General features: G+C 39.4%; 1 protein-coding gene across 1 annotated transcript in view; it reads right to left on the bottom strand.

Moving 5' to 3' along the window:
• Positions 1-1,568: 1,568 nt before the first annotated feature.
• Positions 1,569-20,419, bottom strand: part of LOC130166578 (complement C3-like) — a 30,186-nt gene continuing 11,335 nt past the window's right edge. The window contains exons 18-43 of the mRNA XM_056372266.1: positions 19,842-20,039; positions 19,608-19,719; positions 19,132-19,223; positions 18,897-19,036; positions 16,656-16,868; positions 16,445-16,508; positions 16,264-16,353; positions 15,914-16,120; positions 15,577-15,652; positions 15,214-15,370; positions 14,927-15,022; positions 13,297-13,447; positions 13,032-13,114; positions 12,582-12,659; positions 12,237-12,392; positions 10,841-10,903; positions 10,343-10,424; positions 6,187-6,226; positions 5,761-5,851; positions 5,557-5,646; positions 4,586-4,703; positions 4,116-4,205; positions 3,311-3,403; positions 3,122-3,205; positions 2,566-2,707; positions 1,569-1,752 (exon numbers count right to left, since the gene is read on the bottom strand). Of these exons, the coding sequence (XP_056228241.1) occupies positions 1,608-1,752; positions 2,566-2,707; positions 3,122-3,205; positions 3,311-3,403; positions 4,116-4,205; positions 4,586-4,703; positions 5,557-5,646; positions 5,761-5,851; positions 6,187-6,226; positions 10,343-10,424; positions 10,841-10,903; positions 12,237-12,392; positions 12,582-12,659; positions 13,032-13,114; positions 13,297-13,447; positions 14,927-15,022; positions 15,214-15,370; positions 15,577-15,652; positions 15,914-16,120; positions 16,264-16,353; positions 16,445-16,508; positions 16,656-16,868; positions 18,897-19,036; positions 19,132-19,223; positions 19,608-19,719; positions 19,842-20,039 (2,951 nt within the window). The 3' untranslated portion in view covers positions 1,569-1,607. The remainder of the gene's footprint in view (positions 1,753-2,565; positions 2,708-3,121; positions 3,206-3,310; positions 3,404-4,115; positions 4,206-4,585; positions 4,704-5,556; positions 5,647-5,760; positions 5,852-6,186; positions 6,227-10,342; positions 10,425-10,840; positions 10,904-12,236; positions 12,393-12,581; positions 12,660-13,031; positions 13,115-13,296; positions 13,448-14,926; positions 15,023-15,213; positions 15,371-15,576; positions 15,653-15,913; positions 16,121-16,263; positions 16,354-16,444; positions 16,509-16,655; positions 16,869-18,896; positions 19,037-19,131; positions 19,224-19,607; positions 19,720-19,841; positions 20,040-20,419) is intronic.

Genomic DNA, 20,419 nt, shown 5'->3' with positions numbered 1-20,419 from the left:
CACCGACTTCTTCGCCGTATTTATTTCTGGCAGACTACCCGCTTCATCGCATTATGCTGCTGCCCCCAAACGTTCGTTTGTTAAACAACAGGTCGAAAGGATGGTGTTATGATATGATATGTTCACATTTTTCTTGTGTTATACAAAAAAAAACCAAGGATTGGACTAGATTAAGAAACACAGTACTACCTTTTTATTGTGCAGCAGAATTGTTATTGTTTTTTTCACCCAGATGTATAGAGGTAGATAGAAGTATTGTTAATTAACTACTTAATTAATTAACCACCCAGACCCAGTCATGATCTTTATACCCCCAGCATGGCCCACCTGGACACACCATCCAACGTTGCAGCATTTGGTTTCGACAAGTGTTTACCTGAAATTCTGTATGTTTTTATTTGAACTCTTGAGGACTCTTAGTGTTTTGTCTGGCTTCTCCATCCTTATAGCTTTTTTCATCAATATCTTTCTACTTTCCAACCTTTATTGGATTACTTTCTGTGTTGTTTTATGAGTTACACTTGGACCATCTATTATTGTAGCTGTGTGTGTGGACTGCAAACTTGCTTAACTTACTCTCAGTTATGGGATGATATCAACCACCTGAAGTTGGAGCTCTGAAAAAAGAGTGAGCTGCTTGACAGCTTTGACTATGTAGCTGCTGCAGTAAGTAAGTAAGGTCAATTGTATGCCAATTTAGCAACTTTGTCACTAGATTTAGTGACTTTTCAGACCAGTTTAGTGACTTTTTTTCAAAAAAAGTGGCTAGTGACAACTCGAGTGAAACCTAGGCTACTTTCCAGAGAGTCGCTAGGACGTTGCTGTGAGTGAGAGGCTCACTTGTCTCTGTGTCTACTCTGTTCAGTGAGAGGAACAGAGGTGAAAGAGCAGCTCAATCAATCCGTGTGGCAGCTAACATGAATATGAATTAGCTGTGCAGACTGTGCACTGTGTGAGAGCAAAAATTGAGAAAGGTATTCTGTTGCCTCTAGTTTTCTCTTTGAGTGAACATTTTACAAGTAAATTTAGCCAAAATCACAGTAATTTTCTTTCACTTATGTGTTTGCCGCCAGATGATCCAACAGTTTGCTGGATCATCATAGCTCAGTGGTAATAATAATAACAGATAATAATAAATAAACTATAATAATTAAATCAGTCCACTTCCTTTGGCTGAGTTGCTGTATAGCCGGATGGCAGAAGAGAGAGAGAGAGACAGAAGCGGCTACAGCTACAGTAAACGCCTCTCGAACAGAGAGGTTCAGGAGATCGTTTGTTCCCTCTAAGACGTTTCACTAAAGCCACAAATATGAACCTCACTGTGACGGAAGTGGAAAAGTGAGGGAATCAAGATATGAAGTCCTTATCATAATCCTCTGGGAACCATTAAAGTCATCTGTACCAATCATATTGAGACCAAAATGTTGGGCCAACCATGTGACATCGACTTCTGTGGAGCCACACTTCTAGCATGTCAACATTATCAATGACACATTGTATATATATTTGTTTCTTAAATCACTCCAAGTTTGAGAGTAATGGAAAAATTAAGCAATTAAAAACACTAATTTCCAGAATTTTAAAAGGTAATTTTATTTCCTTGAGTTTCATTTTGCAATACATGCAATGAATGAGTACTTCTGCTCCAAATCTTCCATGCCCGTACAGGTAGATTGATATTTCTTATTCTGACACTCTTCAACCGTGGGCCAGTACTCGATCCAGGTTCTTTCACCAAGCACATACTGATGACTGAGGAGAACAAAATGAAACACAAATTGGGTTTTTATATAACCATGTATTTGTCTGTTGGGAATATGAATGTTAAGGTTATCTGTCAAAGAAAAAAAATCTAAAACATGTTGAAATGAATTAAAAAATTAAAACAAATAATAACAGAAAAACTAGAATTACTGCCTCATGGTTGTATGCCTCAACCAATCAGCCGAGTTGCAGGAAATATGGTCACAGTCTCCCCTTCCTGAGTTTAAGCATTGAATAATGGCCAGAGGTGCTTTTGCAGAACATTAGGATGTCACAGTGAAGTTGACCTTTGACCATTTCCATGTAGAATGTCATCACTTGAAAAATGTGTTTTTTGTCAAGTCACTGTGACCTTGAACTTTGACTGCCAAAATCAAAACAGTTTCTCCTTGAGTCCAAGTGAATTTTTGTGCCAAATTTGAAGAAAGTGTTACTGAGATATCACATTAAAAAGAACGGGACATATGGACAGACGGAAAGACAATCTGAAAACATGATGCCTGTTGCCCTGGCTGTCGCCGGCGCAGAGGCTTAATCATAGCTTGTACAAAGTTGTGTTCATTTTTCACAAAAGGTGCAAACCATATCACGTAAACATTGCTTACAAGGCACTGTATACTGACATCAAATGTAGACAATATCAGGAAGGGGTGCATACACTCACAAATATGCATACACATTCTCTCTCCCTCTCTCTCTCTCTCTTTCTCTCACACACACTTGCCTGTGTGTGTGTGTGTGTGTGTGTGTGTGTATGTGTGTGTGTGTGTGTGTGTGTACGTGTGTGTGTGTGTAACTCACGATTGAGTATTCTTGAAAAGCCTAACATCTCTGTCCATGCCCATGATAAGGTAGGTTTTGCCAATGAGCAGATTTAAAGCTTCTCTGCAGTGTTCATAACTGATGAATTCACGAAATTTACCCACAGCACCAATGTCAGTACCTGTCAATAACATCCAAGATAACAGAGAGAAACTCATTAGATGTAATAAAATACATATTGTAATTGCACTGTTGTTTTCTTGTATTCATCACTGCAAGACATTTCCACTTAAGTTAATGGATGAGATTTTTTTCTGCCTGGCTAGAAACACCATTGGTGAAATTAGACAGTTGAAGTTGTTCAATTTCCAGAGGAGATAAATGCCAACAAACATGTGTCTGGACATCAGCTGACACACATCATAAATCCTTAAAATTAAACTCTTAAAATAGAGAGACGAGATACATTTAAATATTCCCAGTTAGCTCATGCATAAATGCCTTCATACAATACACCTTTGAAGCACTTCAGAACACTTTATGGAAAACATGGGGTAAGAAATTTAAAAAAGTTTAAAAGGAGATAAATACCCACCTTCCTTGATGACTTTCAAAATTTCCATTTTAAAAATGTCAGTGGACAATTCAGTCGTAAACTTCACCACTCTTACTTTGTACACTGAGGACAGACAAGTTGCAGATTGTTTGTTAGTTAGCACTCACTCACTCACTCACTCACTCGCTCACTCACTCACTCACTCATTCACTCACTCAAAACTCTTACCATAATCTGTTTTACTCTCCTCGGTACTCAGACAAGATTGAATGTAGCGGTCATCGTTGCTGATTTTGCCCTTTTTTTGCTTCGTGCATTCCTCTAGAAATAAACATTGCGCACAAAGTAATTGTACAACGGATTAAATCAAATGAGCACGTGCAGAGCTTGTTGGTGTATCATGCAGTACAACACATGTCAGTGGGGGGGGGGCCCTTCTACAAGCAGTTATTGAGTCCCTCATGGTTCCCCCATCACTGAAGCAACTCTGCCTGTGCAGCGTTGCATACACAGTAAACTAATAGTTAAGGTTCTTCTTTGGGAAGTACGTTTCAACTTAAAATGTCTTCTCATTGTGTGGGTTGTTGTCAGTTTTGAAAATATAGTAATATCTAGTTTCAGCTCAGGTTCCGTACAGTAATGAACATTTACAATCAGCATCACCTCCTCTGCAGCAGCTTTGGTTTCATCCACATGGATAGAAAAGGAGCCCATAATTAATTTTTCAGGTCCTCATGATAGTGTCATGTCATCCTCTCAAATCTAGTTTTCACTCTGTTGTTGAACAATGGTACTGTTTTGAAATTGTTAACATCACATCCCAATCCTCTCACTCTAGTGAGTGTCTAGTGTCGACCTGGTCTCAAATATGCACGAGGTGTGTAAAGTCATGCGTGCAGCTTGTTCGTTATTTTGTAAATAAAGAAAATATATAGTAAAAATGTTGCATGATGTTGCTTTAAGTGTTTCTTCGAGAATTTCAGATGTAACCTATTAATGCTAAACAGCTCCCATTAGACATCACGTTACTTACCTTCAGAACATGAGCATTCATTATTTCTACACAGCCTCAGTAGCTCTCCACTTTTCCTCTTTGGGTGGTAAAATCTCACACAATGTGTCTCTGCAACAAGGAATTCAAATATTTGTAAGATATTTTGTTTTGATTGTTTGAAGCACCACAATCTTAAAACCGATGGCTCTGATGAAGGCCACAAGCCGAAACACGTAAGTCTAATAAAGTTCTTGTGTTTAAAACAAGTGTTGATGGAGTTTTGACCACTTTTAATCTTAAAACTCAAATGTGAATATAGTAAGTACAGGTGTGAACATATGGAGACTTTCCTCACCATTAAAGAGCATAGATCGTTTGTTCATAAGCTTAAACGACCTCACTTGACATTAACCTCTTGTTAGGATATTGACAAATTGCCTTTCTTCTCAATAGGGTATATGTGGATGTTTCAAACACAGTGACAGCCTGTGTTTCTGGATGAAACTTACCGTTTCTGTTTTGATGGTCATAATATTCATAGACAGTCACAGCAGCTGGTTGTAAGAGGTACCCAGTCACCTCCTGGTGGAGCTTAAAAGAGATCTCTTCTTCTTGTTTATTAGAAATCTGTGGAGAGATGGAGCAACAAAGGTACAGCATGTGAGAAAAAGAGAAAGAAGAAGCATGATCTCACTTGTTTTATTCCCATGAAATTAATTAGATATTTGTACTGCATTAACCTGACCTGCAAAAAGACAAAGAGAAGATTCATAGGGGCAATTTACAAGTGGTCATGGTAAAATATGCCTGTAAAATCATAAAATCAAAATAAACCACTCAGTAAATTGGCAAGCAGTGATGATGACGCAATGTCGAACAGAATATTAATTTTGCACAAAATTATACACTTAAGTGGATTTTGGTATCATGTTTTAACTCCAGATTAATGAATGTCTAAAGTCTAAATTTTGTCTTCTCAGCCCTTAACAAGTTGTTATGTGCCCTTCACCAAATGTTATACCATTTCAAAACTTTGAAACAGAGTAACAGTAAGTTAATTTTGTGAATTAATAAATTAATAAGACCATTAATTAATAATTAATATTAATTTCAAATACGTTTTTAAAAGCTTCATTCTGAGTACTATATTATTCTTTTAATACAATCACAATCTTTAATCAATTCTGAGTCAATTGTTTTGCCATTTTGTCCAGGTTTGTTGACAACAGCATAGTCTTTACATGCAAATGGAATAGTGCAACTTTTTCTTCATGTTTGCACAAAACGAGTGGCTGCCTTTGGTTTGATGCATAATATGGTAATATTAGGTTATTCCAGCTATATGTAGAGTTGATTAACACACTTATATATAATTGGACAAAATGGGAATTAATAGAAGACTTTACAAATGAATTAATTGATTTAGAAATGGTCAATAAAATGAATAATTATTTCTAAGCAGGAAAAACTAGTGGCTTACCTTCTCCAAGTAGATGATGATTGAGGCTCCGTCTGTCCTGTTATTTATCACCTCATACTTTTCAATGACTCGGGCAGGTCCTTTGGACAACTACACAGAGACAAAAAACACATGTAAGACAATCTTCTAAACTTTAAAACATATCCTGTTTCCACCAACTATAATCACTGACTGTTGAACCCTACATATGAGTGCAAGTCTTACTATTTTTAGGTCATTTATGTCAGCAGTGAAGCCAGTCAGCATGCCAATATTCACAATTGCCATAGTTGAATCAGTCTGCACGTCCAAATACCTGTACAAGGAATGGATAGAATAATTGCAATAACTGAAAAAATAGAGACAGGCAAGTGGAAAGCAAAACCCTTTTACAAATATCAAATAAATAATCTTTATAAAGATTTCAGAGGAGAGGAGAAAGAAAAGAAAAAAACTTTAGAAAAGTGTATCATTATTGAGAAAATTATAGAAAAAAATATAGAAAATAGAAATGCATTACATTACATGAAAGAAATGCAAGAATGAAAAGGAAACAGTGAGGAAAAATGGAGGGTTGACAGCTGGTTTGAAAACGTTCTGTATAAAGCCATGTTACTGTTACACCTGTCAGTATAACTTCATTGTACTTACATAACCTTTATTTTCAGTGTGTATATGTTCTCACTCTCCTCTATGGAAGGGCAAAACATTAGAGAAAACATGAGATGAGTAGTGCAATAATAAAAATTTGAGATAACAACCACAAAAGAAAACACATCATGACAAGCAAAAGACCAAACAAACTAAACAAATACAAACATGATAGACAGAAAATGACAACCAGCAAATAAAGAGAAACAGACAAACAGGAAGAGAAATGAAGAGTAGAGTTACTCCAAAAAAAAAAAAAAAGTCAGAAGCATTGTTGCAGTTTAAAGCGTTCAGCTTTATGTTGCCATGTTAAAGTTCATGCATTCAGGTTAATGCAATCTCAACAACTCCTGTAACTGTTTGAAATTTAAAGCCCTCTAGCGTTTCAGTGGGTAGCAACCCTTTATGTCTTAACAGGGCTTTTATTGCTAAACCTGATGAGCCAGAAACTCCAACTCAGTGACGTGGCATTCGGCTGATCAGTGGTGGACTTATGGTCAGTCAGTCAGTCACTGAAGGACATTCCAGATAATAGGACTGACCAGCCTGTGAGGAAACACCAGGCCCATCATCTTGGTCTGCAGATCCACTTCATCACCCTACTCATGTGAAATAATCGATCCAGCTGATTGGTCATCTGTTCTGACAGATGCAGATTCAGATTTGACCTTCCTCAAAAGAAAATATAGTAGAAACTTCCATCAAACATTAGTGAATTATCGACTAAACTACATTTATATAGGAACACTTTTGAAAAGGGCTGAACCCCAAACACAACATGGCAACATGGAAGAAAATAGAACTGAACCTAAATATAAAGAAGACCATAGACCAGGCTTGGTGTCCTTGGTCTCATCCCGTCTTTGGCTGAGAGAGACCAGTAATACAATAAAAGACAAGAAAACAAAGGAAACTTTTTGAAAGAGGTGGCGCTGCTCACAAAATTTGATCCTGTGATGAAGCAGCACATTGCCTGTGTTCAAAACAAGCAGTGCAGTGATTCCAGCTATCAAGAGCTGAATGCCTCAATCAGTGGTAAAACGTTGGATGCAACGGGGACTTAAATTAAACAGTCAAAGCACTATGCAATAATTTTGGGTAGTACCCTGACTTAAGCGACTACGAGCATATGTCAGTCATGATCAGGTCTGTAAAAATGGATGAAACGCTGCTTGGTAGCCATTTTGGCAGTGCCCCATGGCAGTAATTTTGGGCTAACAAGACTAGGCTGCTATCTAAAATGAATGAGGAGAGAGCCATAACTGCACTTTTAATGGTCACCAAAAAATAAAAGCTGCATGTATAGAATCACCTGTCAAAAAAAAAAGTTTGGTGACTTTGCCCCAAAATACAGCAAAGAAGACAAACAGACCAAACACTTTTTTTCCCACAGGTTAAACTTCGACTGCCCACGCGCAAGGTTTCACTCTCATCAGTGCAACAACACTAGTGGCTTGATGTGTTAACTGTTTGGCTGTTGTAAGGCAAACGATTGGCTCATTTAGGGGCGTGAGACATGTCATAAAACTGCCATCTTTGGCATTACAGGCTATTCTATTCAGGATTTTAAAAGTGGTTTGTCTCCTCTCTTATAACGTGTCTAGTGGTACCAGACCCCAACATAAGAGATACACTGCTGGAGGTCAGGGATAAGGCCACAGATGGTCTGAACAAGACTGAAGCACAAGCCTTGGCAAAGGAGGCTGGGACGTATCGCTTCCAAACTTGCACAGTGGTATAGGATGATATCCCTCACCAAGTATACCACGTAAGGAAGCCCTGTGTAGTCTGCCACAATGCAGCTTGATGTGGCAGACGACCTGCTCATGAAGGCAAAGACCCCACTCATAAGTTAAGGGAGACACTGGCCTTGCTGCAGCTCACGCCTCGGCTAAAGACATTTGTGAGGCCATGAATGTGGAGGCTGTGCTGAAGGAGAAGAGCCTTAGAAGCACACACAAGAGACATTTTGTTTATGAAGCCACTGTTAAATCTTTCAGTTATGCTATGAAGAGGCTGGAAACTACATTCTTTAATGTTTGTTTATTAGTTTGTAGTTCATTTGAACCTCTATCTTTACTTTTACTCATATCTTTACATACTTTTATCTAAACACTTTGCATAGGGCCCCCTAAAAGCTTGAAACGGCCCTGTCACCATCCTCTCCTCTCTCATTAGATTTTGCCTTCTGTTCAGTCTGTTGGCATCAGCAGCCTTGATGCCACCTCCCCAGCACACAAGTGCAAAGAACAGAGAAGCTGGCTGGTAGCCCACAACCGACTTCATGCAGCTCCCTCTGGAGCCACAAAAGGCTTTATAGTACTTTTTCCACATGTGAAGTAGTTTTTACCAAGACCTGCAAAAATACTTAAATAATAAATTGGCACAGTTCTCCTTTAAACAGTTATCTTCTGGTTATCTTGAATCCTGCCCCGTAGTGTGATCAGTCCTCAACAGTGGCGTCTAGTCAGGAAAAGCAAGGCAATAAGTGCGATGGACAATGGATCTGACATTGCTTGCTTGCATTGGTCTTGTAATTTACTGCCCTCTTCTGGCTGCAGAAGGCTTGTCTCTGAAACTAGGTTGACTACTAGCAATTGCATCTATCATTTCTGTCATTTTCGTGGGCGTGGCCATGTCCCATTGGCATTTTTTGGACAAGTGTACTTGTCAATCTGCCCTTGACTCAGCTTCAGAGCTATTTAGATAGATAGATAGATAGATAGATAGATAGATAGATAGATAGATAGATAGATAGATAGATAGATAGAACTCCCTGAACCTCTCTGTTCTGCAGCGCAGTGAGATGAGACGTTTGCTGCAGCTGTAGCTGCTTCTCTGTCCTGCCAGAATGTTGTGGAGAGAGTGGTTGGTATTGTCCAAGATGGCCTCCATCCTGAGTGAGTCCAGATTCCTGCCAAGCACAGACCCAGCTTTTTTTTTACCAGCTTGTCCAGTCTCCTTGTGTTCATGTCGGACATGCTGCTACCCCAGCAGGCTGCAGCATAAAAGAGTACACTGGCCACCACTGACTGATAGAAAATGTGCAGCATTTCACTGCAGACGTCAAAGGACCTGAGCTTCCTCAGGAAAAAGAGCCGGCACTGCCCCTTCCAGACCAGTCCAGTTTACTGTCCAGGTGCACACCTAGGTATTTATAAGTGTGCACCACCTCAATGTCCTTCCCTCGAATGTTGACTGGCTGAAGGGTGGGCCTAGACCTCCGAAAGTCCATGACCAACTCCTTGGTCTTGGAGTTGTTCAGAAGGAGGCAGTTCTTGTCACTCCATTCACTGAAGGCCATCGCCAGATCCCTGTACTCCTCTTCCTGTCCGTTCCTGATACGCACCACAGTAGCTGTGTCATCCGAGTATTTCTGGATGTGGCAGGACTCAGAGTTGTATCTAAAGTCCACTGTACACAGGGTGAACAGGAACGAAGCCAGAACAGTTCCCTCATCACTGTCCCTGAGACACAGTTACCCAGCCTGACGTACTGTGGTCGTCTTGTCAGGTAATCCACAATCCAGGATGTGAAGCAGGGATCCAGCCCCATCCCTTCCAGTTTGTCTTCAAGAATGGAGGGTTGGATGGTGTTAAATGCACTTGTAAAGGACGGCATCATCCACTCCAATATGTTACAATTACGTTACTTACAATATTTGTAAGTTTTCCTATTGCTACATAGCCAACGTTAGCATTAACAGCTGTTTATTTACCATATGAGCCTAACATCTATTTTATAATATCTAAAATATGAAAGCGGGATGATAAGAAATTGTTAATTTGATTATGTTTTTGATTATTTTCAATTTGATTACATTTTTTTGTTGGTGAGAAAGCAGGGTTATAAGTTTGGTTGTTTTGTGTTGAGTGGGTCTTAGCCCTTGCATCGTCCATTATAATCACGGAGCAATAATAACAATAATAATAATAATAATAATAATAATGACAACTAGTGCTTTGACAACAAAATAAAAGCAATAACAGGCAAGAGGTTCAGGAGGAAATATAACAACAGAAAGCCAGACAGTAAGGCCAAACTAATAAATAACTAAAAAAGAATAAACATGATGGTAGAAAAGCTTAAAACGCAAAGCTTGAAACTGCAACAGTGCCCCAATTTTTTGAGTAAGGGGGAGAGAGAACCAAATTACCTTGTATGAGCTTCACAGAGAGGTTGAACTTGTTGCAGTTGCTTTCATTTTCTTTAAGTAGGGCATAATACACCGACACCATCTGTCACATTGACAAGGGTCCTAAATTCAGTTTCTTACAACTTGGATCTTAATTTCATAGGTTTGGCTATTATCTCTGTTGGTAATAACATCGTTACTCATAATGGTTAAGTTCTACAAGTGTGATTCATTGCTATAAAGAGATCTAATGGGGCAGTTAGACAATTTTTCAGATTTGAACAAACCTGTGGGTGTGTGTCATTTAATGTGTAGCTTTATAGTATTATGTGTAGTTACTATGTGTAATTGTGAATTTTCATCATTTTTTGACACCAATCAGTAATTGATGCTTACAATTAGAGAGAATGATGATTACATTACTTCAAAACTATAAAAACAAAAAACAAAAAAAACAATATAATATTTAGGTGCACAACAACGAATGATAATCTCAGAACACCACAGTGTTATACTCACTTTCACCGTTGCTTCTCCTGTTCCTTCAGCAGTCACATTCACATCCTGGTTCTTGGCTTTGAACTGTAGGGTTTAAAGAGATGCACATATTCACATGTGCATAGACAGAAAGCATAGAGAGTCAGAGAGAGGAAAGTTTCATTATGAAACACTTAGTTCCGACCAAGTAATTTGATTGGACGAGAGTCATTCCATGAGTGCTGAGTACAACAGCACCGGGACTTTTAACTGTATATGTATCACTCCGCTTCACACGTGTTCTATTACCCATTAATCAGCGTTACATTAACATTAAATTAAATTAAATCAAATAATACGTATGGTTGTCAGAAGAGGATGAAAGCAAGAAGCCTGGATACTTCAGCACAACTTCAGGTGCGCTCATATGACATCATCAGGTTAGGAAAATGTTTATGTGTTGCTTAGCAACAGTCCAGTACCAGTCCAGTTGCAGAAATATTTGTGTTGGCGTAGCCAGATAAATTATGAAATCAACAAACAAATCATAATCTGTTGTTGCTTATTAGCTACTGTTTACTAATATGACTTTTGGAGAACTGTTGTATAAATGCAATATCACCCTCGAGGTCTTGATGTTCACGGATGTGATTGAAGCTGTGGTCTCGTACCTATGACCAAATCACAGTCGTGCTGATATTCAGTACAACATCACTCCTTCTCAGGTGATATTGCTTAATTAGATAATTAAGGAGAATCTAACATTCAGAGAAATTATGAGGAATTGTGGCTTAAAGGCTGTATTAGAATTTTACTAAGTGTAATGTGTAAGAGAAAATTAAGCCCCAACTTTTGCAGCTTTACTGAGCTCTTGTTTTAAATCTAAGGCATTTCCTGCATAGCTGGGTCTTATGGTGACACAGTGTTTTGGATGGGAACATCAGGAGAGCATTGTATAGGACCTGACGCTGCTGACAGGGTCGTTACTGAAGAGAAAAGTTCATGGATCTTTCATGGAACTGTGTGAACTATTTTCAATGTATAAGTCTCCAACATGGCAGTAGATCTGCATAAGAAAATGTGTACCATAATGAATCAAATAGGTTAGCAGCTGACAGCATCAAACCGGGACAATTCATGTACTGAGATTGTAGTGTATCGTTGGACTGACAAATGCACCCTCTACTGAGCCACACCTCCCACTGCTTTGCTGCAAGTCACAAAAATATCAAACTACACGAGGTAAGGGATAAACGTGCTGCGCCTTAGGAACATGCCACTTCCCTGGCGCATCGAAAATAAAGCCCTTTGTTGTAGGGTGTTTCACTATAATTTGAGCTCCTTGTGTTGTGCTTCTACCAGCTTGTTTTGGTATTCTTCTGCTCCTTAGTGGCCATTAATGCAGCTGTACTTAATCACATTGTGTGTGGAGTTTCACCTCATCTCGTTTAGTGTAAAAGTGGTTTTTATTGTCGAGGAAGACTTTCAAAACACCCGTCCTTCCTGGAAGCCTAAGGTCAATATTCATGCTGTAATCTTCTTCATTAGCAACGGTCCAGTACTCAGCCATTGCCTGGTATACCATTACAGTGGCCTGGAGAGAGAAACAGAAACAAACAGGAAGAGAAAGCAAGACTCATACAATTAATTAGTAGATTACGAGGTACTGCCAACAGTAACTAACAAAAACATGCATAACCTCACAAAAAAGGGACCCAATATACAACAGATACATAAATGTACTGTGGCAAAGAGAGAAAGAGAATGAAAGAGAGACTCCTACTTGGGTGGATCCATAGTCTCCAGAAAAACTCTGCTGTTTGGTGAACCATCTGACAATAGGTCTGGCTTCCTCAAGGGCCTTTAGAAATGAAAATCAAGAGAAAGGGTTGGAGACTCTGTGTTTGACAGTTTATGAAATTGCACCCGTTATTTAATTGGAAGTAATAGTCATTAATCCCAGTGAGTTTCGAAAGTATACCTAAATATTAGTTATTTTCTAGGGGGTTTCACGTACTTCTGAGCACCAATCAGGACCTAGCAATATTTCAATCAAAATGATGATGGCAGTTGAGGGGCTGTTCAGAGCTACACTAGATATTTCTAAAGGGAAGTGGCTCTAATTATCAACCATCAATCCTTTGGGTAACATGGACCTTGGACTTTATTGAATTGTATTTCTGCCAAAGCATGACATGCTGGTCAGATACACATAAGTGGTGGATGTGCTCACCTTGACCTTGATCAGAGCCAGAAGAGCGTAAGCTGTTGCCTCAAGTGTTAAAAGTTTCGAGTATACAGGCCAGTGGTTTAACTCTGAAGAAGACAGACATTTTTGTACTTCACAATCTTTGTTGACTTTCAACTTCCAAAACTAAAAATGTAATGAATAAAACAAGAACAAGTGACCAGAATAATCATTAAGCTGCATCTGTGAATGTGTATAAAGTCTACATTGTATTTCTCGATATGTTTAAGAATATTGTTCTGTCACAAACCTGGGGAGATAAACTTCATCAGGATTTGGCGGTTTAGTTTGTTTTCAACAGCCAGGGCATATGATGATATTGCAGCAGCATACGGGTTGGTGATTTGGTGCAGATGCCCTTCCAGGTATCCAACTGCTTTGTCTATGCTGCCTTGCAGATGCTGGACAGAAGGAAAGGACAGACATACAGATCATCATCTGTCATCATGTATTCACATGGAAATGCACTATGGCACGTGTGCAAATAGGTGTGAAATTAATTTCAAGCACTAAAGGTGCTTTCAGACATCGAGCGGTTGTCACTGTGGCGTCCATTGTTTACAGTGAAGTCAACGGCAGCAGCAATGGCAAGGAGAGGGAGGGCAGCTGCTGCTCTAGTGAATGCATGGGGCTCTGAGCCTTATGCATTTGTCGTCAATGGAAGGTTCAACCTTTTTTCAGTTTGCTGCCGTAGCTAGAAACTATAAAGAGGGAACCAATACAGGAGCTGATTTTACAGGTATCCGAGTTATCTGATTGACACACCTTTGACAGACAGATCAGTGAAGAGAACTGGAGCAACAAAAGCTTCATGGTCTGATTATCTGGTCTGAGACAATAAACAAAAACTTGGAACATTAATCATAAAAAGTTGCTGTCCATTTCCTCTAATTTAGGCTACAATCTATCTTAAGCTGTTTTTAGCTCCATGATGAGATTATACTAAGTAGAATGTGGACAGCAGCAGCAGCCTGTGTTGTACAAAATATTAGGATCAGAGATCAGACATTATGCCCTGTTGACTGAAAATAGAGAACACAGATGGGCAACTCCCCATTAACATCTGTGACATCTGGATGAGGTTAGTACAACAGCTTCACTACACGCTCTACCGGATAACCCCCCACCCCACTTGTGTCCGCTGGGAAGTAGTAGTGAGTATTTGTGGCACGTGTGTTGTCAAACTGATGAAGATGCTTTCTGAATTTCTCTGTGCTGTTTTTGCATGTATTTTCTTAAGCTGCTGTGCTTTGAACTCTCATCGAATCTATTGCGAGGGTTAACCATGTATGTTAATCAAATCAAATGTGTATCTTCCAAAGTTACAGTGTTATTTAGTACAGAATTGCTTCATTGTGTTTGCCAGAACAGTGATGCTCTGTCGAGCTGCAGTGGAAGGGCAACAACAAAAAAAGTGAAATGTGGACTAAAAAGGTTGTAGCTTTTTAAGATACCCACTTAATTCACTTAATTAAACTCAAACTGCTAAAGCCTCATAGATAAACTTATAAATATCTTCTTTTGCGAACAAGGACTATGAATTTTGTCCACCATCTCTTCCATTGAAAACACTTAAGGAAGACCACAGAAACAAAATAAAAAAAACAAAATCATTGGATTCTGTTTGTCTAGAAAAATGGCTTCAGCGAAAATAGGCAGGTATGAACTTTTCTGTGAAAAATTCTGTTTGCCAGGATTGTAATACTTTATTATTTCACTAATTATTTTGGAGGCAAGAAGTCATTTTGGCCATGTTGATGGTTATTACATGTTTTTAGGGAGGTAGGTGAGCAGCTGTGAAAAAAAGAAGGAGATATCACAAAAGAGAGAAATAAAGAGGTGACAGAAAAACACACTGTATGCAGACATGAGATACTCACAGGAATAGTACGACTACAGAGTGTGCGTGACTCCTGAATGGCAATAAGGCAGAAGGCTGTCATGGAGACATCTGAATTTTTGCCACGCACATCACCCTACACACGCACACACACACACACACACACACACACACACAAACACACACACACACACACACATCAGTACCATCATTATGATTACTATCATCAGTATCTAACATCTGTTTATTCATTCACATTCATAGTCAGTAACATTGCACTTATGTTTAGCACCAAGCTGAAGAATTGATGTCACTCTGTGTACGCACAATCATTGCTGTATCAAAGATTACTCCAACGTCTTGAAACTGGCCGGTGTTTAGCTGATGGCCAATCACAAAATTGAGGGCGTCACAGACCACTTTCTTGTCCACTGCCACCAGTGTAGAGGCCATGGAAAACACCTTTGCAACGTAAGCTGTCAGCCTTAGAAAGAGGAGAGGAGAATGTACAAAAGTTTTTTTTTTAAATCTACTTTAGTTAAATAACCTGCACAGGAAATATGACTAATAACCAGACAATATCCCAGTTACTCAGAATCTCACTCATTTACTCAGAAATTAAATGAGAAAAATGTATATCCTCCTATGCAAAATATTTGCGTAGGAGTTCATGTAACTTGGATGCTTCACCAGGTACTGCCGGGACGTCTCTGGAACACAGCAAAAGACCCATCTGGCTTACGGTAGTTAAGCTGGTTGGTGTAGCCTGGACACAAAACACACAAGTTTTTCACTCATTTTACTGAATCTCATCCACTGGAAGCCAGTTTGGAGAATCTTATTAAATTGGGCTCTTTGCCAATAAATGTGTGTGTGTGTGTGTGTGTGTGTGTGTGTGTGTGTGTGTGTGTGTGTGTGTGCAAGTGTGAATGAGTGAGTGAGTGAGTGAGTGAGTGAGTGAGTGAGTGAGTGAGTGAGTGAGTGAATGAGTGAGTGAGTGAGTGAGTGAGTGAGTGAGAGAGCCTACCTGTCGTGATGAAATTGAGGGCTTCATCTCGTCTGTCATCGCCTGCAGTAATCCACTGGTTGGTTTTGTCCAAATACCTGGTTGCAATGACAGGGAGGGTCATGAGGGCCATATTCTGCTCTCCACAGCCTTTTGGCTTTTGGATCATACTACCCATTGATTTATTACCAATGGTTTCCTCCAACAGTGTTCCCAACTGCTCTCTGCCTGTGTGGACACACATGAAAAACTTCAGGATCAACTGGTAGAAACAAAAAAGAAGCTGGCGTGATGGTGATTTCAGTCATGAGGAACAACTGTTTGTCAGTTAACAATACAGAGGTAATTACAATATACAGTATACATCTCACCTGACACATAAATCTCTGTAGTTGGTTCTGTGCCTGGAACCACTTCTTGCATATTAATATCATTTCTGATAGTTACCATATGTCTTCCACCTATGGGGAAAAAATACAAATTTGGGTATCGTCAAAATTAAAAAATAGAAGTCTTCATGTGTTTACTTAGGTCCTTAAATAGAAAACTCACCAACACCTTTCCTAGCAGGGTCAAGGGTTACAATCTTTAAAGATTTGGTCAGTTTGCCTTTAGGCTGGAAAACAAACAATTATAATAAAATTCAAGCAAACCTTTTACAGCATTGTACTCTTGCAACTTTGATATCTGGGCTACAACAGGAGAACTACCATAATATGGTATACCAAGCTCCAGACCAATCACATGAGTCGGTTCCTCTTACCAACACCAGCAGCGTCTTCTGGACTTCATCACCGATTCTCTGGCCTTTAACAGATGCTCTGACTTTAATAGTGAGTGATCCTGCCTTCATGGGAATAATGACAAAGGGTACAGCTCGTGTACCATGGGCCCGAACGTTGACCTCTTGATAAAAAATCCCACGCCTAGAGGCTGCACTGCACACGTGCTCGTTCTCAAACAGATCCACACGCACCTTAAAAAAGAGAAAAAGGAGAAGAGGCGGAAAAAATTTTACTTCTCCATTTGAATGCAGAGAAAGAGATCTTCAAAAAGCTGATGAAATATGATAACATTTCCGTGGGTTGATACATAATCCTTTGGAATTTTAATTTCTGGTACTTTGATTGTAAAACAATAAAATAGAAATTGTGTGATATTGTTTTTTTTTTTTGTTTAATTCAATTAAATGGCATACAGTCATTATAAAGTCTGATATTGCAGAACTAGAATTACCACCTTGCAGTTATATGCCTCTGCCGAACAGTCAAGTTGCAGTTTATATCCATATATGTCTAGACTCATATTGTGAAGACTTTGAAGGAATTTATTAAAACGCATTAAGTGTATAAGAGGTTATATGGTGGGGTCCAAATGTCCCTAACCCAACTTTCCAAATGGGAAAGTTGATCAAGATAAGACCTCTTACTGCATATGTGGCATTAAGACATGAACGTTATTTATAAAGTAAATTAGACACAGCTTGTCCAACTGATTTGTTTGTTAATGTCAGGCATCATTTTATTCTGAAAATGCAGCAGCCTGAGCAACACAGACACACAGACAGATGAGCTGCAGGCTGAGATCTTGTCATAACTTCAGGAGCTGAATGAAAAATAATACAGATGATATCATTTAAAGATCAGTTTCAGCATCGCTGTTGTGTTGTGTCGAGTTGTGTTGCTAAAATCAACAAAATGAAAGGACAGAACTACTGAATCTCAGGTGAGATTTAAAAATGGCTCAGTCACAGGAGATACTTGGTTAAAACCAGAGGAGATCACCACTTACAGGGTTTCATACATTTATTTTCAGAACTATCTATCGAATTAAGATCTTTATAAATAAAAAAAAAAAAGTCAAATATCTGTTTTAAATCAGAGGGGGAAAAAAATCATGCTACAAGTCCAATTTCAGGCAAATTAGATCAGCAAACATTCAATTCAAGTAAACTTTCTGAGTCAGGCTCTTTATATGTGTATGTGTGTGCAGCAATGGTGTTTGCCGTCAGGGCAAGCAAGGCAAGCAAAACTTATAAATAAACCTAAATTTGAACAATACTGAAGTGGAAGTGATACCCCTCCTTACATCTGATCTCAGAACAGTGTTCTGTCTTTTAAAGGATCTGATGCCTGTTTGCATTCATCATGTAATTTACTGCCCCCTCGTGGCAGCAGCAGAGAATTATCTCATTGCCTTGATGGGTGACTTGTCATAGCCGGAGGGTGCTTGTCAAGCTGTCCTTGATTCAGCTTCTAATGTTCTGAGATCAGTTATGATACTGCAACATTATACGCGCTTTAAGAGGCTGCAGTAGCAAGTAAACAAGCAAATCACACTGATTTATCATGTCTGTGCAAGATCTGCAGTAAGTTTGAGAAGTTTGACACAAATATTGTTAAAGGAGTAGGGCAGCTCCTTTCAGGAACAGCTCAGTATGTTTGTGGGAAGCGGGAGAGAGTGAGAGTCTGGACAATATGAGCCAGGAAAGGTTAACAACACTGAGGCGGGTAAATGCAGGATTCTGCTGTTTCACTAGAGTGTGTCATTGTCAGTTAATGGTAATGTTGGGAGATATTTTTCCTCTTTACTTCACATTTGATATGTTTGCTATTTTTACTATGTTATTATTGTGGCCATCTGACAAAAATGTCCCCACCAAAGATAAAACCAAACCTATGCCCCTGAGTTTATGTTTAGGCTTCACACATACAGGTGAAGACTATAGAATAACCTTATTTGTATATGGTACAAGAAATGTGTGATATATACACGTAATTCCTTGGTAATCTACGTCCTGTTGGTCAGGGCTAGAGCAGGAGCTGGTGCGGCATTACTCGGATTCACCTGTTGACATTGTACTGCATAAATATGACATTGCAAATCTCCTAGTGAACTTCTTTCTTCAGCTCAAAAGAAGTTCCACCACAATGACTAAACTAACCAACCTCTAACTTGAAAGCATTCTGGCTTTCATCATTAGAAAAGAATAGCTCAGACTTACAGTGGAACCACCATCTATGTAGTTGTGGATGATTGCCTTAAATTCCAGCTGCTCCCCACGGACAACAGAGTACGGCAGATTGAGCTTAATAAAAAAGTCCTTCCGTGCAATTATTGATAATGGATCGGCCACACAGATACCTTGAAGATGAGAGGAGAAACGAATATGGGATGAAAGAGTGAAAGAAAGGAAAGGGTCATGATTTTAAGATACAAGGGGCTATGGGAATCCTCACTATGATTTTTTGAAAGGCTGATGCCGATGAACTGCCAGGTTGTGATAGTGTCTTTCAAAGGGAATATTGATGTCAGCTTTTCTGTGGTGTCACTGAAATACACAAGAAAAGCAGTGTCTGTTTCAGAGGTAAATATATATTTACATTTTAGAATGAAATTTTGAATCATGTTTAGTCAAGCAACTCACAAATAATACATTATTTGAATGTAGAATTACTGTTTATATGAACAGCGGCAGCATTAGCAGCAAGTGTCAGCATAACTTTCAGCTGAGCGGTTTGGCAGCAGGCATAACAGAAGCAGGGTGAGCAGAGCACTGAAATAAACCTCCATGATTTAAAGGGTACATTCTACAGCTTCAGCTAGAAGAGTGCGCCATGTGAGTATAGGTAGGCAGACTCAAGTCGGCTGCCTACACTGACGCACAGGCATCGTTACATGTATTCTTTGTATGTTCAAGTAAAAGTTGCCTCACCAGTTAGGTTCAGAGCAAGGAGGCAGTTTGATAGTTGTCCAATGCCAACTTTCATGGAACTTGGAACGGGTAACAATTTCACTGGTGTCATAGTTACTGTATTCTTCCTCACCTACAGCGTCATTGAAAAAAAAGTTAGTATTTCTCTCTGGGTGGCAGTTTCCTAACTACCAATTTGCCCACCGAATGTTGCCAGCGCTGCCTTTCCCTCCATCCCTTGCCCCTGTCTCTTACTGCGAGCCAGTGTGAGGATGTCGTCCATCTTCTCAGCTTCCTGAATTTCCATCTCCTTGCAGCAGCGCAGGAAGGCCTCAACACACGCTGCACCATCCATGATGTACTCGCTGCGCCTCTCACAGTTGTATGAGAGGGGGGTCTTCTTGAAGCCATCCAAACAACATTCACGTTGGTTTTTGTCTGCGAACTGACTCACTTAAAAAGAGGAAAAGGGTTATGGAGAGACAGAGATTACAGGGGAGAAAGTAATTTGTTTTGTAAATGCAAATACAAAAGCTTTTTGAAAGAGAAAATTCCATTTTGTGTGTGACACCCTGAATATATATTTATATTTGTTTTTGTATTATGCCCATGGTTGAGAAAAAAAGGCCTTCCTGACTGAAGTGAAAGGGGCAGTTGCATGCGGCATGAAACACATGAACACACATGAAAGTTAGTTATTTCAGTCTGGCCCGCTGCCTTGGCCTGTCCACAAACATGGTCAGGAGTATTTCAGCTGCATCAGTTGCTGTCATGCATGGCACATTTCCCTGCTATGCTTAATGTCTCCACTGGGTCTATGGCCAAGCTTGATG

The sequence above is a fragment of the Seriola aureovittata genome, chromosome 3 (assembly GCF_021018895.1).
Source record: "Seriola aureovittata isolate HTS-2021-v1 ecotype China chromosome 3, ASM2101889v1, whole genome shotgun sequence".
Taxonomy (NCBI): domain Eukaryota; kingdom Metazoa; phylum Chordata; class Actinopteri; order Carangiformes; family Carangidae; genus Seriola; species Seriola aureovittata.
The sequence above is the reverse complement of the archived record's forward strand: the minus strand, read 5'-3'. Positions and strand labels throughout refer to the sequence as shown.